The sequence below is a fragment of the Perognathus longimembris genome, chromosome 4 (assembly GCF_023159225.1).
Source record: "Perognathus longimembris pacificus isolate PPM17 chromosome 4, ASM2315922v1, whole genome shotgun sequence".
NCBI classification, from domain to species: Eukaryota; Metazoa; Chordata; class Mammalia; order Rodentia; family Heteromyidae; genus Perognathus; species Perognathus longimembris.
In genome coordinates this window covers 890,467-914,976 of record NC_063164.1, presented here as the reverse complement: position 1 = coordinate 914,976, position 24,510 = coordinate 890,467, and the positions used below count along the sequence as shown (strand labels likewise).

At 68.5% G+C, this 24,510-nt stretch overlaps 1 protein-coding gene across 1 annotated transcript in view; it reads right to left on the bottom strand.

Annotated features, from left to right (window-relative positions):
• Window positions 1–24,510, bottom strand: part of Kif1a (kinesin family member 1A) — an 83,882-nt gene that overhangs the window by 15,964 nt on the left and 43,408 nt on the right. Inside the window, 12 exon segments of the mRNA XM_048344391.1 lie at window positions 9,392–9,418; window positions 11,408–11,513; window positions 13,398–13,482; window positions 13,591–13,657; window positions 14,451–14,559; window positions 15,258–15,313; window positions 16,313–16,431; window positions 17,373–17,463; window positions 17,647–17,815; window positions 17,949–18,087; window positions 18,922–19,007; window positions 20,956–21,074. Coding sequence (XP_048200348.1) covers window positions 9,392–9,418; window positions 11,408–11,513; window positions 13,398–13,482; window positions 13,591–13,657; window positions 14,451–14,559; window positions 15,258–15,313; window positions 16,313–16,431; window positions 17,373–17,463; window positions 17,647–17,815; window positions 17,949–18,087; window positions 18,922–19,007; window positions 20,956–21,074 — 1,173 coding nt within the window.

Sequence of the window (24,510 nt, the reverse complement as noted above, 5' to 3'; positions counted from 1 at the left end):
CCAGAGCACACCTCCCCCACACACACCCACAGGGCCTCCACCTAGAACACACCTCCCCCTGACACCCACAGGGCCTCCACCCAGAGCACACCTCCCCCTGACACCCACAGGGCCTCCACCTAGAGCACACCTCCCCCTGACACCCACAGGGCCTCCACCTAGAGCACACCTCCCCCTGACACCCACAGGGCCTCCACCCAGAGCACACCTCCCCCCCCCACACCCACAGGGCCTCCGCCTAGAGCACACCTCCCCCTGACACCCACAGGGCCTCCACCTAGAGCACACCTCCCCCACACACACCCACAGGGCCTCCGCCCAGAGCACACCTCCCCCACACACACCCACAGGGCCTCCACCTAGAGCACACCTCCCCTGACACCCACACCCACAGGGCCTCCACCTAGAGCACACCTCCCCCTGACACCCACACCCACAGGGCTTCCACCTAGAACACACCTCCCCCTGACACCCACAGGGCCTCCACCTAGAGCACACCTCCCCTGACACCCACACCCACAGGGGCCTCCGCCCAGAGCACACCACCCCCTGACACCCACAGGGCCTCCACCCAGAGCACACCTCCCCCTGACACCCACACCCACAGGGGCCTCCACCTAGAGCACACCTCCCCTGACACCCACAGGGCCTCCACCTAGAGCACACCTCCCCCTGACACCCACACCCACAGGGCCTCCACCTAGAGCACACCTCCCCCTGACACCCACAGGGCCTCCACCCAGAGCACACCTCCCCTGACACCCACAGGGCCTCCACCTAGAGCACACCTCCCCCACCCCCACCCACACCCACAGGGCCTCCACCTAGAGCACACCTCCCCTGACACCCACAGGGCCTCCACCTACAGCACACCTCCCCTGACACCCACACCCACACCCACAGGGCCTCCACCTAGAGCACACCTCCCCCTGACACCCACACCCACAGGGCCTCCACCTAGAACACACCTCCCCTGACACCCACAGGGCCTCCACCTAGAGCACACCTCCCCCTGACACCCACACCCACAGGGCCTCCACCTAGAGCACACCTCCCCCTGACACCCACAGGGCCTCCACCTAGAACACACCTCCCCTGACACCCACAGGGCCTCCACCTAGAGCACACCTCCCCCTGACACCCACACCCACAGGGCCTCCACCTAGAGCACACCTCCCCCACACACACCCACAGGGGCCTCCACCTAGAGCACACCTCCCCCTGACACCCACAGGGCCTCCACCTAGAGCACAACTCCCCTGACACCCACAGGGCCTCCACCTAGAGCACACCTCCCCCACACACACCCACAGGGGCCTCCACCTAGAGCACACCTCCCCCTGACACCCACACCCACAGGGCCTCCACCTAGAGCACACCTCCCCCTGACACCCACAGGGCCTCCACCCATAGCACACCTCCCCCACACACACCCACAGGGGCCTCCACCTAGAGCACACCTCCCCTGACACCCACACCCACAGGGCCTCCACCTAGAGCACACCTCCCCTGACACCCACACCCACAGGGCCTCCACCTAGAGCACACCTCCCCTGACACCCACAGGGCCTCCACCTAGAGCACACCTCCCCCTGACACCCACAGGGCCTCCACCTAGAACACACCTCCCCCTGACACCCACAGGGGCTCCACCTAGAGCACACCTCCCCCTGACACCCACAGGGCCTCCACCCAGAGCACACCTCCCCCTGACACCCACACCCACAGGGCCTCCACCTAGAGCACACCTCCCCTGACACCCACACCCACAGGGCCTCCACCTAGAGCACACCTCCCCTGACACCCACAGGGCCTCCACCTAGAGCACACCTCCCCCTGACACCCACAGGGCCTCCACCCAGAGCACACCTCCCCCTGACACCCACACCCACAGGGCCTCCACCTAGAGCACACCTCCCCTGACACCCACAGGGCCTCCACCTAGAGCACACCTCCCCTGACACCCACACCCACACCCACAGGGCCTCCACCTAGAGCACACCTCCCCCACACACACCCACACCCACAGGGCCTCCACCTACAGCACACCTCCCCTGACACCCACACCCACAGGGCCTCCACCTAGAGCACACCTCCCCTGACACCCACACCCACACCCACAGGGCCTCCACCTAGAACACACCTCCCCTGACACCCACAGGGTCTCCACCTAGAGCACACCTCCCCCTGACACCCACAGGGCCTCCACCTAGAGCACACCTCCCCCTGACACCCACACCCACAGGGCCTCCACCTAGAGCACACCTCCCCTGACACCCACACCCACAGGCCCTCCACCTAGAGCACACCTCCCCCTGACACCCACAGGGCCTCCACCCAGAGCACACCTCCCCTGACACCCACACCCACAGGGCCTCCACCTAGAGCACACCTCCCCCTGACACCCACAGGGCCTCCACCCAGAGCACACCTCCCCCTGACACCCACAGGGCCTCCACCTAGAGCACACCTCCCCTGACACCCACACCCACAGGGCCTCCACCTAGAGCACACCTCCCCTGACACCCACACCCACAGGGCCTCCACCTAGAGCACACCTCCCCTGACACCCACAGGGGCCTCCGCCCAGAGCACACCTCCCCCTGACACCCACAGGGCCTCCACCTACAGCACACCTCCCCCTGACACCCACACCCACAGGGCCTCCACCTAGAACACACCTCCCCTGACACCCACACCCACAGGGCCTCCACCTAGAGCACACCTCCCCCCACCCACACCCACAGGGCCTCCACCTAGAGCACACCTCCCCCTGACACCCACAGGGCCTCCACCTAGAGCACACCTCCCCCTGACACCCACAGGGGCCTCCGCCTAGAGCACACCTCCCCCTGACACCCACACCCACAGGGCCTCCACCTAGAGCACACCTCCCCTGACACCCACACCCACAGGGCCTCCACCTAGAGCACACCTCCCCTGACACCCACACCCACAGGGCCTCCACCTAGAGCACACCTCCCCTGACACCCACACCCACAGGGCCTCCACCTAGAGCACACCTCCCCCTGACACCCACACCCACAGGGCCTCCCCCTGACACCCACAGGGCCTCCACCTAGAGCACACCTCCCCTGACACCCACAGGGCCTCCACCTAGAACACACCTCCCCTGACACCCACAGGGCCTCCACCTAGAGCACACCTCCCCCTGACACCCACACCCACAGGGCCTCCACCTAGAGCACACCTCCCCCTGACACCCACACCCACAGGGCCTCCACCTAGAACACACCTCCCCCTGACACCCACAGGGCCTCCACCTAGAGCACACCTCCCCTGACACCCACAGGGCCTCCTCCTAGAGCACACCTCCCCCACACACACCCACACCCACAGGGCCTCCACCTAGAGCACACCTCCCCTGACACCCACACCCACAGGGCCTCCACCTAGAGCACACCTCCCCCTGACACCCACACCCACAGGGCCTCCACCTAGAGCACACCTCCCCCACACACACCCACAGGGGCCTCCACCTAGAGCACACCTCCCCTGACACCCACACCCACAGGGCCTCCACCTAGAGCACACCTCCCCTGACACCCACACCCACAGGGCCTCCACCTAGAGCACACCTCCCCTGACACCCACACCCACAGGGCCTCCACCTAGAACACACCTCCCCTGACACCCACACCCACAGGGCCTCCACCTAGAGCACACCTCCCCTGACACCCACAGGGCCTCCACCTAGAACACACCTCCCCTGACACCCACACCCACAGGGCCTCCACCTAGAGCACACCTCCCCCTGACACCCACAGGGCCTCCACCTAGAACACACCTCCCCCTGACACCCACACCCACAGGGCCTCCACCTAGAGCACACCTCCCCCACACACACCCACAGGGGCCTCCACCTAGAGCACACCTCCCCTGACACCCACACCCACAGGGCCTCCACCTAGAGCACACCTCCCCCTGACACCCACAGGGCCTCCACCTAGAGCACACCTCCCCTGACACCCACACCCACAGGGCCTCCACCTAGAGCACACCTCCCCTGACACCCACAGGGCCTCCTCCTAGAGCACACCTCCCCCACACACACCCACAGGGCCTCCACCTAGAGCACACCTCCCCCTGACACCCACAGGGCCTCCACCCAGAGCACACCTCCCCCTGACACCCACACCCACAGGGCCTCCACCTAGAGCACACCTCCCCCTGACACCCACACCCACAGGGCCTCCACCTAGAGCACACCTCCCCCTGACACCCACAGGGCCTCCACCTAGAGCACACCTCCCCTGACACCCACACCCACAGGGCCTCCACCTAGAGCACACCTCCCCCTGACACCCACACCCACAGGGCCTCCACCTAGAGCACACCTCCCCCACACACACCCACAGGGGCCTCCACCTAGAGCACACCTCCCCTGACACCCACACCCACAGGGCCTCCACCTAGAGCACACCTCCCCTGACACCCACACCCACAGGGCCTCCACCTAGAGCACACCTCCCCTGACACCCACAGGGCCTCCACCTAGAGCACACCTCCCCCTGACACCCACAGGGCCTCCACCCAGAGCACACCTCCCCCCCCCACACCCACAGGGCCTCCGCCTAGAGCACACCTCCCCCTGACACCCACAGGGCCTCCACCTAGAGCACACCTCCCCTGACACCCACACCCACAGGGCCTCCACCTAGAGCACACCTCCCCTGACACCCACACCCACAGGGCCTCCACCTAGAGCACACCTCCCCTGACACCCACAGGGCCTCCACCTAGAGCACACCTCCCCCTGACACCCACAGGGCCTCCACCTAGAGCACACCTCCCCTGACACCCACACCCACAGGGCCTCCACCTAGAGCACACCTCCCCTGACACCCACAGGGCCTCCACCTAGAGCACACCTCCCCTGACACCCACAGGGCCTCCACCTAGAGCACACCTCCCCTGACACCCACAGGGGCCTCCACCTAGAGCACACCTCCCCCTGACACCCACACCCACAGGGCCTCCACCTAGAGCACACCTCCCCCACACACACCCACACCCACAGGGCCTCCACCTACAGCACACCTCCCCTGACACCCACACCCACAGGGCCTCCACCTAGAGCACACCTCCCCTGACACCCACACCCACACCCACAGGGCCTCCACCTAGAACACACCTCCCCTGACACCCACAGGGTCTCCACCTAGAGCACACCTCCCCCTGACACCCACAGGGCCTCCACCTAGAGCACACCTCCCCTGACACCCACACCCACAGGGCCTCCACCTAGAGCACACCTCCCCCTGACACCCACAGGGCCTCCACCCAGAGCACACCTCCCCCTGACACCCACAGGGCCTCCACCTAGAGCACACCTCCCCTGACACCCACACCCACAGGGCCTCCACCTAGAGCACACCTCCCCTGACACCCACACCCACAGGGCCTCCACCTAGAGCACACCTCCCCTGACACCCACAGGGGCCTCCGCCCAGAGCACACCTCCCCCTGACACCCACAGGGCCTCCACCTACAGCACACCTCCCCCTGACACCCACACCCACAGGGCCTCCACCTAGAACACACCTCCCCTGACACCCACACCCACAGGGCCTCCACCTAGAGCACACCTCCCCCACACACACCCACACCCACAGGGCCTCTACCTAGAGCACACCTCCCCCTGACACCTACAGGGCCTCCACCTAGAACACACCTCCCCTGACACCCACAGGGCCTCCACCTAGAGCACACCTCCCCCTGACACCCACAGGGCCTCCACCCAGAGCACACCTCCCCTGACACCCACACCCACAGGGCCTCCACCTAGAGCACACCTCCCCCTGACACCCACAGGGCCTCCACCTAGAGCACACCTCCCCCTGACACCCACACCCACAGGGGCCTCCGCCTAGAACACACCTCCCCCTGACACCCACAGGGTCTCCACCTAGAGCACACCTCCCCCACCCACACCCACAGCCACAGGGCCTCCACCTAGAGCACACCTCCCCTGACACCCACACCCACAGGGCCTCCACCCAGAGCACACCTCCCCTGACACCCACAGGGCCTCCACCTAGAGCACACCTCCCCTGACACCCACACCCACAGGGCCTCCACCTAGAGCACACCTCCCCCTGACACCCACACCCACAGGGCCTCCACCTAGAGCACACCTCCCCCCACCCACACCCACAGGGTCTCCACCTAGAGCACACCTCCCCCTGACACCCACACCCACAGGGGCCTCCACCTAGAGCACACCTCCCCTGACACCCACAGGGCCTCCACCTAGAGCACACCTCCCCCTGACACCCACAGGGTCTCCACCTAGAGCACACCTCCCCCTGACACCCACACCCACAGGGCCTCCACCTAGAGCACACCTCCCCCTGACACCCACACCCACAGGGCCTCCACCTAGAGCACACCTCCCCTGACACCCACACCCACAGGGCCTCCACCTAGAGCACACCTCCCCCTGACACCCACACCCACAGGGCCTCCACCTAGAGCACACCTCCCCCTGACACCCACAGGGCCTCCGCCCAGAGCACACCTCCCCTGACACCCACAGGGCCTCCACCTAGAGCACACCTCCCCCTGACACCCACAGGGTCTCCACCTAGAGCACACCTCCCCTGACACCCACACCCACAGGGGCCTCCACCTAGAGCACACCTCCCCCTGACACCCACACCCACAGGGCCTCCACCTAGAACACACCTCCCCTGACACCCACACCCACACCCACAGGGCCTCCACCTAGAACACACCTCCCCCTGACACCCACACCCACAGGGCCTCCACCTAGAACACACCTCCCCCACCCACACCCACACCCACAGGGCCTCCACCTAGAGCACACCTCCCCTGACACCCACACCCACAGGGCCTCCACCCAGAGCACACCTCCCCCTGACACCCACAGGGCCTCCGCCCAGAGCACACCTCCCCTGACACCCACACCCACAGGGCCTCCACCTAGAGCACACCTCCCCCTGACACCCACACCCACAGGGCCTCCACCTAGAACACACCTCCCCTGACACCCACAGGGCCTCCACCTAGAGCACACCTCCCCTGACACCCACACCCACAGGGCCTCCACCTAGAGCACACCTCCCCCTGACACCCACACCCACAGGGCCTCCACCTAGAGCACACCTCCCCCTGACACCCACAGGGCCTCCACCTAGAGCACACCTCCCCCTGACACCCACACCCACAGGGCCTCCACCTAGAGCACACCTCCCCTGACACCCACACCCACAGGGTCTCCACCTAGAGCACACCTCCCCCTGACACCCACACCCACAGGGCCTCCACCTAGAGCACACCTCCCCTGACACCCACACCCACAGGGCCTCCACCTAGAGCACACCTCCCCTGACACCCACACCCACAGGGCCTCCACCTAGAACACACCTCCCCTGACACCCACAGGGCCTCCACCTAGAGCACACCTCCCCCTGACACCCACACCCACAGGGCCTCCACCTAGAGCACACCTCCCCTGACACCCACACCCACAGGGCCTCCACCTAGAGCACACCTCCCCCTGACACCCACACCCACAGGGCCTCCACCTAGAGCACACCTCCCCCTGACACCCACAGGGCCTCCACCTAGAACACACCTCCCCTGACACCCACAGGGCCTCCACCTAGAGCACACCTCCCCCTGACACCCACACCCACAGGGCCTCCACCTAGAGCACACCTCCCCCTGACACCCACACCCACAGGGCCTCCACCTAGAGCACACCTCCCCCACCCACACCCACACCCACAGGGCCTCCACCTAGAGCACACCTCCCCCACCCACACCCACACCCACAGTGCCTCCACCTAGAGCACACCTCCCCCTGACACCCACACCCACAGGGGCCTCCGCCTAGAACACACCTCCCCCCACCCCCACCCACACCCACAGGGCCTCCACCCAGAGCACACCTCCCCTGATACCCACAGGGCCTCCACCTAGAGCACACCTCCCCCTGACACCCACAGGGGCCTCCACCCAGAGCACACCTCCCCTGACACCCACAGGGCCTCCACCTAGAGCACACCTCCCCCTGACACCCACAGGGCCTCCACCTAGAGCACACCTCCCCCTGACACCCACAGGGGCCTCCACCCAGAGCACACCTCCCCTGACACCCACAGGGCCTCCACCTACAGCACACCTCCCCCACCCCCACCCACACCCACAGGGCCTCCACCTAGAGCACACCTCCCTTGACACCCACACCCACAGGGCCTCCACCTAGAGCACACCTCCCCCACCCCCACCCACACCCACAGGGGCCTCCGCCCAGAGCACACCTCCCCTCACCCACACCCACACCCACAGGGCCTCCACCTAGAGCACACCTCCCCCACCCCCACCCACAGGGGCCTCCACCCAGAGCACACCTCCCCTGACACCCACAGGGCCTCCACCTACAGCACACCCACACCTCCCCCTTGTCCACACCCCCCCATCCCCTGGCCACTGTTCTACGGAGACCTAAGCTCAGAGTAGACCAGGCTTTCTCCCTGCCCCCCCACCCCGTCCCACAGGAGCCTCTGCTTAGAGAATACCCATGCTTCCCACCTGCCCCCTGCCCCCATCCCACAGGGCCTCTGCTGGGAGCAGACCCAGGCTCTCCCCCTCCAGCCCACAGGGGCCTCCGCCGGGAGCAGACCCAGGCTTTCCCTGGACATGCGGATCGGGGCCCTGGCGGTCACTGAGCTCCTGCCCAGAGCCAATGTGGGCAGAGACCTCCTTCCAGCCAGAGGGAAGGAGACGGCCGGGGCCGAGCTCCCAAGCTGGACAGGAATCGGGACCAGCCAGCCTGTCTCTTGTTGACCTCGCTGCCTGCCACGTCTCAAGGAGCAGGCAGTAGCTGAGGTTAAGTGCTGTCCGCTCCTGGCTTGGCCAGCCGGAGAGCGAGCAGCTGCTGGCGGTGGGTGCCCTTTGCCCCTCCCTGTGCCCCTAGCTTTGCCTGCTACGACCCCTCCAAGGGCGTGACCAGCCCCGGGGAGCCAGGGGAGCCCGGCAGCCTGCCAGCCAACCTGTCTGCAGAAGACGCCCCGCCCACTCTGGTCAGGCAGTGGGGTGAGCGCAGCAGCAAGGCTGGGGCGGGAGGGGGGGCAGCCTGTGTCTACAGAGGCAGGAAACTACAGAAGCAGCCAAAATCAAGAGGGGGGGGGGTGCTCAGCCAGAAGGACAGGGGCAGGGAACGGGAGAAGAAAGGAAGAAAATAACTCCAAGGAAATAAAATAGAGGGAGGAACGAGAGGGAAAGGCGCGCAAGTGTGGGAGGACTTGATCAAAGCTGAGAATCAAGTGTCGGGGTGGTGTGGCCGTCAGGGAAGGGGGGGGAGGGCAAAGGCTGAAATAAAATCAAGGGACACAAATGGTACCTAGGTATGTCCGAATCAAGAAACTGCCTGCAAAACACAAACAATCACACGTTAGTGAGGGAGGGCCGGTGGGGTGGGGCGGGGCGGGGGCAGGGGGGGGCAGCCACGGTGGCCGGCAGGCCCGCGGGGGGAGGGAGGCCGCAAAGCGAGGAGCCACGGCAAAGCACGGAGCAGCCCCAGGCAGCGCGGGGTCCCGAGCCCCTCAGCCCCTCACCACGGGCTCCCGGGATGTCAGCCAGCACCCCACACAGGAAGCCAAGGCCCCCCAGGGGCCCCCAGGCAGGAGGCCACAGGCCAGGCACGTTCTGAGACCGGGGGGCCGCACTGGCCGGGGCAGGCACCGAGCGAGGGGCCCGGGCGTCTGGATCCCGGGCCTCAAGCCCACGCGGGGGGCCCTCGCTTCTCACAGCCCCGGGGATGGAGGGGGGGGGCAGCCCCGCCGCAGAGGCGGTGTCTGGAACCGCTGGGAGCTGGGCCGAGCCAGGAGGCACCGAGGTCCAGCCACGCGCCGGCAGTTTGGGCTCCCTTGGCTTGGCCAGGCCCACGGACCCCTGGGGGACCCCTCGGCGGCTGGGCTGCCCAGCGGGACAGGACTCCAGACCCAAGGCTCTGAGTGCGAGGAGACGGCGAGGAAGGAGCCCCGCGGCCCCCCACACCTCTCCTCCTGCTCCCCAGGCCCCTGCTCTGCCCCTAGAACTAGGAACTGCCCCAGCAAAGGAGGGCTCGGGGGTGGGTGTGTGGGTGGGGTATGAGGTCAACCCCCGGCCCTACAGCGTCTTTGCTCAGTGGCAGACGGGCCCCTCAGCCCCGACACCGCCTCTGCGGTCCCAGCGGCCCTCGGCCACACCCACGGGCAGCGCCCCAGCTGGGGCGTCGGCAGTTCCGCTACGGGGAACGCGTCAGAGCCGCACGTCGAGAGGAAGCCCCCCCCCCCCCCCGGCCTCCTCTGCACTGCCTGGCTCTCCTCCCTCTCCTGGATGTGAGCCCCTCGCCGGCTAGCCGGGTCCCTCACCTTCTGGAGACCGCGCCCCCCAAATCGGAGAGTGAGGCGCATAGCCGCACCCGATCTCCACCCCTCCACGGCCCAGCCCTTCCCTGGCCTGTCTGGCCCCCGGGCTCCCCCGTGACTGCCGGTTCTGGGGAGGGTGGCCCCTCGGCCGCCGGCCCCTCCGCTGCACATGAAGAGACTGAGCTGTCTAGACTAGAGCTGGAAGAACAGGTGCCCCGCGCAGAGGCAGCCCCCGCCCCACCCGCACACACGGCCCCCCCGCGGTCCCCGCCCCACCTCCAGCTCTGGGCCCTGGGCTTCTGCGTTCTGCGCCAGGTTAAGCCTATTGGGGGCAGCCAGACCGGGTCTCAGAGTCGCCCCCTTGACTCCCCTCCCCCCCGGCCCCAGAGAGCAGTGTCTTGACACTGCTGGACACACCCCGCTGGACATCCTCCCGCCCAGGGTGGTCCGCTGCTGCTGAGGCCTCTGACTGACACCGCCCGCCCGGCAAACCCCAGCACGAGTCCCCAGCGGGAACATCTTGAGGGCTCCGCTGCCCCCTCCCCCCGTCTAGATGTAGGAGCTGGCCGTGCCCCAGGCGAGGAAAGAAACAGCCCAGTGACCAGAAGCGTGGGGTGCACAGTGCCCGTGACCAGAGACCACCCACCCCCACCAGCCTCTGAACTGTCCCCCCATCTCTAGCACCCCACAAAAGCCCGCAGACCGCCATGGCAGTGTGGTCCTCGGAAGCAGGGGCCTGCGGGTCACACACCAGCTGTGCCACCTGCCCGCCTGCCCGCAGCACCTGCCTCCCAAGGCCTGGACCCACCCCCACTAGTGACAGAATGACACCGTGCAGGGACCAGAGGTGGAGGGCGTGCCGTCAAGTGAGGCGTCTGGAGGCCACAGCCCTCTAGGGTCAGGAAGGAGGGCAGGAAAGCTCGGCTGCTGGACACACACAGGTGGCCGGGTCAGCAGAGGTTGTGGGGGGCTGACCCGGGCCTGGCTCCAGGGAGCTGGCCACTTACCGGTCATCCTGGGCCGGGTGGACATATCCGGAGGAGAGGATGTTCAGAGACAAGATGTTAGGGTCAATCAGGGACTCGTCAGTTTCTGGGGTGTTTCGGATTCGTCCTGTGGAAGAGCCAACGGCGGCAGGTCAGTTCTCAGGAGGGCCACGGTGGCAGGGGGTCCCTGCGTCCTCTGGGGGACAGCACCAGGCACCCCCGTGGCGGGAAGCACCAGGGCCGGCTGCGAGGCTGGGCCGGGTCCTTGTGACCCCCGGAGCACCGCAGTCCCCCTCTCCCGCGTTCTGCCTGCAGACTGCACAGCCTAGGAAACAGGCCTGCCTGCCTGCCGGACAAACTCGTGGCAAGACGAGAAGAAAACGTTCCTGCTCCTGTTCCATGCTTCAAATAACAGGAATGAAAGAAGGAAGAAGCACTCTGCCTGCCATAAACTCTCCTTGCACGGACAATTCCAGCAGAGCCAGAAACACCTGCATTTATGGTCTATCTGCATCCGTGAAATCTGCTCACTCAAAGGAGCAGAGAGAGAGACAGAGAGAGACAGAGAGACAGACAGACAGACACACACACAGACACACAGAGCCAGAGAGAGCGCCAGCGAGCCCATGCCCTTGATTCGGCCAGCCAGAGAGCCCGCCTCCCCCCTCCTGCCTGCTGTATGGAAGACACAGGAATCTCCTGTTCCTGGAACCCTGGAACTCTGACCACAGCTTTGCAGCACTTGGGCTCCAGGAGGAAGTAAGGTGGGGGTTCTCTATGAAGCCCCTCCAGGACCTGGGTGCTCAGGGAGGAGAGACCCCACGCAGAGCAGGACTTGAGTCCCGGAGACCCGGCCCCTGCAGGGCTGTGGTCAGGCAGAGGTAGGAGCGGGGGTCACCGGTGCGTCATCTCCGCCCGGGGCCCACCCTATTCTCTTTACGTCCTTACCCCCACAGGAAGAGGGGCTCACAGGGCGGGGGAGGCGGGCCCGGGGTGGTCTCAGGTTGCATGGGGTGAAGAGGTCCGGTCTGCTGCACAGACCCTGCCCTTGCTTGGGTGCTGCACCCCCCCCCCCCCCCAGGAGACTGAGTCAGAAGCTGGGTGTTGGACTTGGCCTGTCTGACCTGAATCACTCTCAGATTCACGTGAGGGGAGGGGGGGTGGTGTGTCCATTTCCTTCGTACAATTTGTGCAAATTAGATGCAAAACTCGTCAAATGAAAGTATTCTAGTGTCCCCAGCCCTGCCTGAGCGCAGCCCTGCCCCGCGGGGATGTGATCCGTAAATCCCCACACAGCCTGGGACCGGGTGGAGATTCTGGGGGGGGGGGGGGCGGGACAGCCCTCAGCTCCAGGCAGGGGACAGGCCATGCTGACCACACACTGCTGGAATGGACACCAGTCGGTGTCCCAGGACAAGGGAGAGGGCAGGTGCCACCTGGCCGAGCAGAGCAGAGGGTGGCCGTCGGGGGTTCAGTGCAGGAGGTCACGAGGAAGCCCGACCCCAAGGCCTGTGCTGGTGACCGGGTGAGCTGGGCGTGCCCAGGAGAGCCATGCCCGGCCTGGCCCAGAGCCTCTGAACACAGCCTCACAGGGAGATGGCAGCTCTGAAGCCAGGGGTGTCCTGGGCCACAGCCACCGGTGGCCGCAGGCTGGAGCGGCCATTGAGGGAGCCAGGGAGACGGGGAGACTAGACAGGCCTGAGCTTGCCTTGCTGGCCCTGGACTCAACCTCTGGCCTCTGAACTCCGACACGAGACATTCCCACTGTTCCAAACAACCCAGTGTTCCGGTGCTTTGCTACAGCAGCCCTCCAACCTTAACACAGATTGAACGGGCATCGGGGAGTCGCCACCTGGACCCAAGCCACTTGTTCAGGAAGAGGCACAGCAGGGCTTTGTGATCGGTACGGGGCCACGCAGGCAGAGGGAAGAGCAGTGGCTGGAGCTCGGGCATCGGGCGAGGTCTGCGCCCTTCCAAGCCGCCCGCCCGGGGGGAGCCCGCGCCCACTCACCCACGACCAGCTCGCGCACTTCCTTCCAGCGCATGTGGCTTCCTGTCTCGTGCAGCAGTGTCACGGTTATCCGCCGCTGGATGCCCTGCCACGCACCAGGAGAGAGGACCGGTCAGCTGGCCTCAGGGCCCCGTGGGAGAGGGGCGCGGGGAGGGGGCGGGGGAGGGGTGGGGGAGGAGGGAGGGCGTCACACCTGGTGGAGGAGGAAGGTTCCCATGCACGGCATGCCCCCACGGTGGTCCACCACGGCAGGGATATAACTGGAAAAGACAAGGGCGGAGGGTGGGGGCCTCCCCAGGCCCAGCGCAGGCAGGGACGGAAGGGGAAGGGCAACAGCTGGCCTCCCGGAGAGAGGGCAGCTCGGAGCAAGGAGACGGGCCAGTGAGGCCGAGGGGGCGCCGCTAAAGCCCTGGACACCTGCCCACCCGGGACCCCCTGGGAGGAGTCCCGCCGAGACTCGGGACAAGGCCTGGGCTCTCTGGACTAGACCTTTGCCACAGCTCCCAGGGCCTGGGCCCTCACCAGGCCCCTTCCAGCCAGGGGCCCCACGGAGGGGTTCCCAGCCCCCCGGGGCCTCCCTAGCTCCATCCCTCCCTCCTGTTCTATCCCAGACATTGCCGGACCCTGGGCCCTTCTGGGGCATCAGGCGGCCCCCCGACGACCCTAAGCTGCCACTGTGGAACCCGGCCAACTGCTACCGTGTCCAGGTCTTCCCTCGGGGGCCCCTCGGTCGTGTTCTGAACCCCACCACCCCCACCACCTTCAGCCCCACCCCAACACACCCGACTCAGGGCTCAGCACCATGGGCCACCGGCCACCAGGTGTCTACCCAACCCCAGCCCTCACCAGGGGGCTCTTGTTGGCCTGGCCCATGCGTGGTGGGTGCTTACGGCACTTGGGCTGGAGAGATGGGCAGGGTGCTGGGAGCCACCCTCCCCACCCCAGGGCCTTCTCCTTGCACTCCTCAACGCCGAGCCCCCCCCACCTGAGGGCCCTCTCCTTGCGCTAATCAACCCCCAGCCCCCCCCCACCCGCACAGGGGAGCCCACTCACTCGCCATTGGCCTCCAGCTCGCAGATCTCGAAGTAGACCAGCAGGTCGTACTTGCAGTGGCAGGGCCCGGGGGAGGGCCGCGTCAGCGTGCTGAGCTTGGTGGCAGGAACTAGGGGACAGGAGAGGTGCGTGATGGGAGACCGGCTCGTCACGCGTGGCGGGCCTCGGAGGCCGCACCGGCACCTCCGCCTCCGAGACGCCGCGGGCCCGGCCCTCGATGCCCTCGATGCCCCGGCTCTGCCTCACCAGACCCAGGAGGCGGGCACTGCGTGTGCTCCCCGCACCTGGCCTTGCACCCGGAGCGCGGCCTCTCGAGGAGGGCGGTGCCGAGAGTCCGAGCACCTGCAAGGCCGCGGAGGCCTTGCTCGGAGGCCCCGCCCCCTCCGCCCCGGCCCCGCCCCGCCACCCTGCCCGGCCCCGCCCCTCCGCCCCGGCCCCTGCAGCCACGCATGGCCCCGCCCCTCCGCCCCGGCCCCGCCCCTCCGCCCCGCCCCCGGCCCCGCCCCTCCGCCCCGGCCCCTGCAGCCACGCATGGCCCCGCCCCTCCGCCCCGCCCCCGGCCCCGCCCCTCCGCCCCGGCCCCTGCAGCCACGCTTGGCCCCGCCCCTCCGCCCCGCCCCCGGCCCCGCCCCTCCGCCCCGGCCCCTGCAGCCACGCATGGCCCCGCCCCTCCGCCCCGCCCCGGCCCCGCCCCTCCGCCCCGCCCCCGGCCCCGCCCCTCCGCCCCGCCTGGCCCCGGCTAACACAGCACGGACACCCCGCGGCGTGGACAGACACAGGGGCCCCCCCCCCGCCCGCCCCGCCTACCTGGCTTGGACAGCGGCATGACCCGCGGGAAGTGCCGGCGCGAGGGCCTCAGCGGGCTGTGGAGAAAGGGGGGCCGGGGTGAGTGGAGCCGGCCGGCCGGCGCGCGCAGGGTCCTGGCGGGAGCCGAGGGTCCTGGCGGGAGCCGGTGGTCCTGGGCGGGGCGAGACGGCGCCCCAAGCCCGTCCCTACCTTCCCGTCTCCCTCCCTCTGACTGGGCCTCGGACCAGCCTGGATGGGAGAGGACACCCGGGGGGGCCGGGGGGGGGGATGTCCCCGCCTGCACCTCCAAGGGGCCGCGGCCACAGGAAAGGAAGTGGGCCGGGCTCCCGCCCAGCGCCTCCCGCACAGAGCCTCTCTCTCCACTCAACAGGGCGCGGCGGGCGGCCACGGCTCCGGTCACCAGTGTGACCACCGGGCACCCTCAGCCGGGCCCTGCGTGACGTCCCCCGGGGACCACGGCCGCACGGCCCCAGGGAGCCGGAGGGACACCTCCTCTGGGGAGCAGACCCTCTTCCTGCCCACCAGCCTCCCTGGCCCCTGCTCTCGCCCAGCTGAAGGCGGAGGCTGACACCCCCTGCTCAGTCCCGTGGGGGGAGGCGGGTGCCTCGCGCCCTCACAGAGGAGGGGCCCCGGGGGGAGGTGGCCCCAGGGAGCCGGAGGGACACCTCCTCTGGGGAGCAGACCCTCTTCCTGCCCACCAGCCTCCCTGGCCCCTGCTCTCGCCCAGCTGAAGGCGGAGGCTGACACCCCCTGCTCAGTCCCGTGGGCGGAGGCGGGTGCCTCGCGCCCTCACAGAGGAGGGGCCCGGGGGGAGGTGGCCCCAGGGAGCCGGAGGGACACCTCCTCTGGGGAGCAGACCCTCTTCCTGCCCACCAGCCTCCCTGGCCCCTGCTCTCGCCCAGCTGAAGGCGGAGGCTGACACCCCCTGCTCAGTCCCGTGGGGGGAGGCGGGTGCCTCGCGCCCTCACAGAGGAGGGGCCCGGGGGGTGGTGGACACGGGGCTCTGTGGCGTCGGGACGGACGGACACGGACACTGAGCGGCCGGGAAGGCTGACCTGAGCACGTCCTTGCAGAGCGGCGGGAACGGGTGCTGCTGGTAGTGACCAAAGACCTCGAACACGATGGGCTGGCTCTTGATGTACTCCACGAAGGACTTGGTCACCTCCACTGCGATCTGGGGAGCCAGGAGCGGGGAAGGGGAGTCACGGCAGAAAGGGCTCACGCTCCACCTGGAGCCCCGCGCTCCAGGCATGGACCTGGGGCCTCTGGCCAGGCGCCCCGCGCCCCCCCCCCCCCCCCCGCTACTGCGGGGACAGCGGTCCTCTCCTACATCTGAGCACGGACAGGCTGGGTCAGGTGCCCGCGGGACAGATGGGGCTGCCCAGCTCAGAGTCCAGGAAGGAGCCTGAGGGCAGAGGGGCCTCGGCAGCCTCCAAAGGCGCAGACTGCCTTGCGTCCCCACCCCAGTTCCTCCACCGCCGTCCCCGGGGTCTCAGCAGTGGCCACGCCGCCAGGCAGGCAGGTGGAGGTGAGGTCACAGATCACCTCCCCTGGGACGCTCACCCCCAGAGAAGGGGAACTGGGCAGCCACGCAGGCCCAAGGCCACGCGAATGGATGGACATTCGAGGTCCCCATCTAAAAGCCACGGAGCGGTCAGCCGAGGGGCCGGTCCTGCCGACCCTGTGACCTCCGCCTCCCAGCTCTGCGAGGCAAAGCCACCACCGCACAGCCACCTTTGCAGCTGTCTGTCAGGCCGCCCCGGCCGGCGCCTCTCCCACCCTGAGAGCTGCTCCACCCGGAGGCCTCGGGGCCGGCTCTCTGGTCCCGGCGGTCCCCTGGCCTCTCAGGACTGTGCCCAACACTCCACGTGCTCTGCTTCCTCCCAAGCCCTGACGCCCAGGCCAGGGCACCCCGAGACCTCAGCACAAACCCATGCCTAGGGCTCGCTTTATAAACAGGGAGGGTCCCCTAGCGGCGGCTCCCACGCCCCACAGGGCACCGGAGGCTCTGTGTCCTGGTGCGGGCGAAGCCGGGCCCAGGCTGGCTCAGGAGAGAACGCATGAACGACGCGGAGCCTCGGGGCAGGCCCTGGAGGACCGGGGCCCGGGACGTACGTTCTGAACGTGGTAGAAGCCAAGCGGAGGGCCCCTGCCTGTGTTCTTCAGTGGCTCGGTGGAGAAGGCTTCGTCATGGCGGTGGATGAAGCTACGGGATGGGAGACGTCACCTGAGTCAGGACTGGGACCAGGACCCGTGGCCCCCCCAGGGAGAACCCGTCTCCCGTGGGCCAGGGTGAGCCCCCAACACTGCCTGTGGCTGATGGCAGGCCCCACGGGCGAGTCCAGCAGCCTCCGCCCCCCTCAGCCCCGGCACAGACCGCAGGGCTCACTTGAACTGGCAGAAGATGTCCGCATATTCAGCAGAGATGCTGGAGGCCTGCAGGACCGTCACGCGGAAGGTGAAGGTGCTGCCCAGGCGGAGGTGGTCCAGGGTGGTGTCCAGGGGCCCCTCCAGAGCAGCCTTCTCGGGGCTGTCCAGGAGGCCTTCCGGGGGCACAGCTGCGGGGAGCAGAGAGCCAGGGCTCCAGGCCACGCTCTCGGCCCCGCGCCCTTCAAGCGGGGAGCCGGTGGCCCGGTTCCGGACCCCTGGTCTCGTGCACCCCACCTTCTGGGCAGCGGAGGGCACACCTACCCGAGCAAGTGTTGTTGTTGACCTCGTCGGCTGAGGGCCCGGCGTCGGCGCCCTGGCCCTGGCCTTCCACGATGCGCAGCTCCTCCTGGGAGGTTCCCGAGCGGGACATCCCCACCCCGGGGCAGGGCTCGGACTGGAACTGTGGAGGGCACCGAGTCAGGAAGACCCGCCCGGGGGCGGGCGCAGGCCCCGGCCGAGGCCGCGGCCACCGCCACCGGGCCCTGGGTTCACAGAGCAGCCGTGTAACCAGCCCAGAACCTGCAGGGACCCCGATGCCACCCCCCCGCCCCGCCCCGCGGCCCGCGTGGGGCGTGCACCTTCTGGGGCTCGGTCTCCCTTGCCGTGGCGGGCCACTCGTGACCTGAGGTGCCAACCACCTTAGGAAGAGCACGATACCTGCCTCAGCACGAGAGGCCCGGGGGTGGGAAAAGGAAAGGTGGCTCCTGGTTCTAGTGCTGCCCCCCGCTGCCCTCCAGGGACAGGACATCCCTAGAGGTGAGCAGCCAGGCAGGCAGGGCCAAGAGAGCGTACGATGAGGTGGCCGGAGCCCAGCAGGCTCGGCCCTCCCTCCCTCCCTCCCTCCTTCCCTCCCTCCCTCCCTCCCTCCGGCCTAGGAAGTCTCCTGCCTGCTCTTTCCACGAGGGCCAGGGAGGGCGGCCTCCGCGGGGCCTGTCTAGGTCTTGCAGGTGGGGAAGGCGGGCGAGGGGGGTGGGGAAATGAGTGTCGTGGGGGGCCAGCAGAGGAGCAGCCCACGAGAAGATGGAGACTGGGTGTCTGTTCCGACATCTCCCTGCACCCCAGCTCTGTGCCCTCTGGAGCGAGACCCAGGGAAGGCCTCCAGAGCTGGGCGACCCGGGGGACAGGGGGGCGTATTTCAGACCCCAGGGGGCGGGCAGGCCCCGAGCCCAGCAGGGGTCCTCGGGCCCTGGACAGGCCACGCCCCTCGGCAGAGCACACCCGCCACAGTAAGCACCTTCTCGAAATGCTGGTCATCGAAGGAGATTTTGGCGGTTCCAGACTGGCGGACACCAGAGCCATAGTCAGGGGCCTCTTCGTCGGCTGCGGAAGGGAGGACAGAAGCAGGGTCAGGCCCGGCGTGGGCTCCGGCAGGAGTGGAGACAGGCAGCCCGCCGGCCTGGGGGCCGGAAGAGGGCCCGGAACCACGGAACCACAGCCGTCAGCCTGGCTCTTGCCGCACGCCGGGCAGCCAACGTGGCTGCCGGGGCAGCACGGGGGGGGGGGTGCACTGACCATCGGTGTGCATGCTGCCCCGGTCCCCCCCACAGCCTGCTCCGCGGGGACCACAGGCCCCGCCCTCCCGCTCCTCATCAGCCGACGCTCGCTAGTACCAGAGGCTCCCACCCCGCCGCCCGGGCCCCACCGGCGTCATCCCCAGCACCGTGGGCATTCTGCCACGACCCGTGGGAAGCCACGAGGGACCCCGCCGGCCACTCAGCCCCCTCCGCGTTCCCCACCCAGGTGAGGGTGGCCTTCGTCGTTCCCACAGGGAGAAACTGCTCCTGCACAGAAAGCTGGGGCTCTGACCCGAGTGGCCTGAGTCGGCTCTAGGCTCCGTTCCCCCCCAGCACGGCCTAGGCCTCGGAGGACCGACCAGCAGTCCTGCCACGCCCAGGCCAGGGGCTCCGGCCTGACACGGCCCAGGGCTGGCCGGGGCCTGCGCCGGTGGGGCTCCGCGGACCAGCTGACCGCGGTACACAGCCGTGAGGGCGGGCGGGAACGATGGCTCTACACAGCCCGACCAGGACGCTGTAGGTGTCCCCCCCCCCCCCCACCGGAGCCCCGTCGTCCTCCTGTGAGTCTCAGGGGCCCAGCCTAGGCGAGGCTGCGTCCCCAGCCCCCTTCCAACCTTGTGTCCGGGGACTGGAGGCTGTGACTGTTCAGACCTGAGCTCAGAGCCACAGCCTTCCTGAGAGCGGCCCCGTCACCTGTGCAAGCCCCCGGGGGTGGGAAGTGACCCCGGAGGAGGGGGCCACTCAGCTTAAATCGGGGCTCGGGCCCTCCATCCACCAGCTTCCACGAGGACCCCAGAGCGCCCTGCCTTCCCCACCCAGGCAGCGGCCCCGACGGGGGCAGGGAGAGCAGGGCGGGGGGGCACCCGCTGGGCCCCCCTGCGCGCCCACACCCAGACGGGCCGGGCCGTCTGCCACAGCCGGCCGCAGCCACCCCGCCCCCGTCCGTCTGTCTTTCCCTTTCTCTCTTCTAGGTTCTGGGCAGGTGAAGACTGGGAAAAACAAGCGGGTTCCCCACGGGAGGGGGCTGGGGGTCTGCACGGGAGGCGGGCTGTGTGGGAGGATCTGGGGGTCTGCATGGGAGGGGCTGAAGTCCTCGTGGGAGGGGGGGCAGTGAGGAAGGATCTGGGGGTCCCTGTGGGAGGGGGCTGGGGGTCCCCGTGGGAGGGGCTGGGGGTCCCCGTGGGAGGGGGTAGGAAGGATCTGGGGGTCCCCATGGGAGGGGCTGGGGGTAGGAAGGACTTGGGGGTCCCCGCGGGAGGACGGCTGTGAGGAAGGAGCTGGGAGGGGGACAGCAGGGAAGGAAACCCGGGACCCCACGGTGTAGCCCGGGCCCCGCCGTGGGGCCTGCAGGTTCCCAGCGAGTGTTCACAGTAAATCTACCCACATCTCCGGGGGGAAGTGCCCCAGCACAATCCCACCCACAGGCCAGCACCCCGAGACCCAGGCCCTTCTGCGGGTGGCCACGGGGAGGCAGCTGGTCAGGAGGGGGGTCTCTACCTCCCGCAGAGCCTCCATCCTCAGGATCCCCGAAGGCGGAGGGTCTGCAGCCTCCCGCAGAACGGGCACGCCTGAGAGACCAGGACCCGGGGTGGGGGGCACAGGGGAGAGCCGGGAGGCCGAGGGGTCTGGACGGGGCTGGCGTCCCGTGGACCGCGCCGGGACGCCGGGGGGAGTCCCTCCGGGCCCCAGCCTCCGTCCGCCGGCGCGGAGCCGGCTCCGGGCTCCGGTCACCCACGGCCCGGCCCGGCACGCACCTGAGATGGCCTGCACGGCCACGCGGAGGAAGCCCTTCACCTCGCCCTTCTCGCTGACGATGGCCACGCGGTGCACCAGGGGCACGGGGTACAGCAGATTGCTCAGGTACACGAAGGCCCTGGGGGGGCAGAGGCGGGGGTTACGGGGGCCCCCCCTCCGGCGTGCGCGCCGAGCGGCGATGGTGACGGCACAGCCAGCTCACGACACAACGCGAAGCTGCGAGGCAGAGCGAGGCCGACGGCCAGCCAGCGGGGAGCCCCGGGCCGGGGCAGCGAGGGCAAGCGGGGCGCAGCCAGAGCGGGTGAAGAGGAGGCCCTGGGGTCCTCAGTGCTCGGAGGAGACGGGAGGAGGCGGAGAAGACGGAGGAGGAGGGAGGAGGCCTCGCGGGCAGAGGCACAGCCCAGCTCCGTCCACACAGGGCCATCTGAGAAAAGAAGAGCTGAGGAGGGTTTCAGCCTGCTTCAAGGACTAGCGGACGGGGCTGGCCGGCATGCGCCGCCCCCCGCCTTCCCTGGACCGACCGCGGGCCCCCGCGGAGCGGCACGCCCCGAGTCCCCGAGGCACACGGAAACGCGGCTGCGTGGTCACCCGGGGGTCGGCACCCGCCGGCCGGGCCCCGGGGGGCGGGGAGACGCCGCCCTCCGCGGACGCGCCCTCTGGCGCAAGGCGGCACCTCGGCCCCGCGGCGTGGCTCCCGCCACGGCCGTCGGCTCGGCCTCCGGAGCTTCGCCTGGGCCCCGCGGTCTCACCGCCGCCCGCCACCCCTCCTTCCCCAGACAGCTGAGGGCGCTGGCCACCCCGCGCCCGCCATGCCCTCAACGCCCCCCCGGATTACTGCAGGGGGATCCGAGTCCCAGGAGGCCCCCACGGCCCGGCCGCCTCGCCCTGCCCCCCCCCCCCCCCCCCCCCGCCGCACGCGGCTTCATTAGCCCCGACCTGGCCTCGGGGCCCGCGACCCCTCGGACGCCCAGACCGTCTCCCTCCTTCCGTGACACTCGCCTTTTCCGTTCTCTTTTCTCAGTCCGACCCTTCCTCTCCGCGGCTGCCCTTTGGCCTAGTCAACCCATGAAGCATCTCTCGCTTTCAGGAAGCCCTCCTTGGTCACACTGTGTCTGGAAGGGTCTCCCAGGTAGGGGCAGCAGTGTGGGGGTGGCGGGGGTATCTGCCTCGGCCTGGGCCTCTCTGGGTTGCCCTCCCAGGGCCCTGCTTTTCTCGGCATGGGGCTCCTCCTCAGGCCACCCCGGGAGGAGTGGGTGCCCCAGGAGCTACAGAAGACACACACAGCACACAGGTCCCTTGGGGGCGTCTTCCGGCTGGGCTAGGAGGCCGCCCAGGGCATCCGGCCTGAGGCTACAGGTCCCACCAGCCCCTGCTGTCTCCCCGGAGGCTCGGGGCCAGGTCCTGGGGCTACCCCAACTTGTCCTCAGTGGTCTGGAAGGGGCTGTGGGCTCCCAGAGACCCCCCGACAGGAAGACCACAGGCCCGACAGCTGCCCCGTCTAACCGGCTCCCACTGTCCCCGGAAAGGCCAGGTACCAGGGGTTCGAGCAGCACAGAGGCTGAGAGAAGAGCGAGCCCTGGCCCTGGCCACGCTGCCAGGCCCCGCGAGAGGCTGGTCTGGCTTTCTCCACGGGCCCTGTGGCTGAGCAGGCCCTGCTCACAGCCCCCCAGCCCCCCACCCCGGAGTCAACCCTGAGCTCGGGTTCCCACAAACCAGACCGGCCTGGGGTGCTCCTATCCTACGTCTCAAACGACCCACTGCAAACACCGACCGAGAGCCAGGCACGCTCCGGTGCCTCACGCCTACAAACCCCACCGCTCGGGAGGCTGAGATCTGAGGAGCGGGGCCCGAAGCCAGCCCGGGCAGGAAAGTGCAGGAAGCTCTCACCTACCAACCAACCGGAGGTAGGGGTGTGGCTCGAGGGGCAGCGCGCCAGCCTTGAGAGACAGTGCCAAGGGAGCGCGTGAGAACCAGAGTTCAAGCACGCGCGCGTGTGCACACACACACTCACACACGAGACTGAGCCATCCAGGGAGGTGGTCAACTCCATGGTAGAGCAGGTATGGGGGTGCACCGGGGGGGGGGCCCCGCACCTGGAGGGAGGTCCCCAGACGCGTGGGTCCGCAGGGTGTCTCCCTCCTCTCTCTCTAGGGCCTACGATGGCGTGGAAGAGCTGATGAAGCCGTGCGCTTCAGATTCGTTCACAGACGAAGACACGGAGGCGCACAGAGAGCAGGCGCTGGCCGGGCCCGGGGTGGGCTGGGGTCCGCAGGCGGGCCCGCCTCCCCGCCCCGGCCCGACCGGACCCCCTAACCACGGGAGGCCCGGCCGCCTTGGTGCTTCAGACCTTCCCCGCCCGCGGCACGGACGACAGCCAGGACCCACGCCCGCGTACCGGCCAGCCGAGGCCCAGGCTGCGCTCCGGAGGCCCGGCCCCCGGGAGGCCCCCGGTGGGGCCTGCGCCCCAAGCCTCCAGCCCTGGCAGGTGCGCTTGACCTCGCTCCCCGCCCCCAGGTGGGAGTGGAAGCTCTGGTGCGGGTGCTGGAGAAGGCCGGGGGCCAGACGTCCCTCCAGCTGCCCCCACACCCCGGCCTCGGTCCACGCCAGCAATAAACTCACGGAGCTAGAAGGGCCCGGAACCCCAGCCCTGCCGAGCGGCAGCATCTGCCTCGAGGGCGCGGCAAGGCCAGCGGGGGCCCCTCTGCACCGCCTGGGCAGTCCTGCCCGGGCCACGCACCCGGAGGAGGGCACGCCAGCAGGGCGGAAAGGTGCAGGGCTAAGGGCTGAGTCTGCAGCCTTGTGCGTCCGCCGTGTCACCAGACATCAGTGCACCCCGCCGTCCCCCACCCCCCGGAGGTGCCGGAGCACCATCCCAGCCCTGCCCTCTGCAGCCCGGCCACACCACAGCCACCCAGATGGGAAGGACACCTCCCGTAGTCACTGGGCAGCACACGTGGGCAGCCTAGGGATGGAGCCCTGGCAGCAGAGCCCAGGGCACCTGGGCCCACAGGTGAGTGGCACCACACCCAGGTCAACCCCACACCAAGGTCAACCCCACACCAAGGTCAACCCCACACCAAGGTCAACAACACACCAAGGTCAACCCACACCAAGGTCAACCCCACACCAAGGTCAAGACCACACCCAGGTCAACCCCACACCAAGGTCAAGACCACACCAAGGTCAACCCACACCAAGGTCAACCCCACACCAAGGTCAACCCCACACCAAGGTCAAGACCACACCAAGGTCAAGACCACACCAAGGTCAAGACCACACCAAGGTCAACCCCACACCAAGGTCAAGACCACACCCAGGTCAACCCCACACCAAGGTCAACAACACACCAAGGTCAACCCCACACCAAGGTCAACCCCACACCAAGGTCAAGACCACACCCAGGTCAACCCCACACCAAGGTCAACAACACACCAAGGTCAACCCCACACCAAGGTCAAGACCACACCAAGGTCAAGACCACACCAAGGTCAAGACCACACCAAGGTCAACCCCACACCAAGGTCAAGACCACACCAAGGTCAACCCCGCACCAA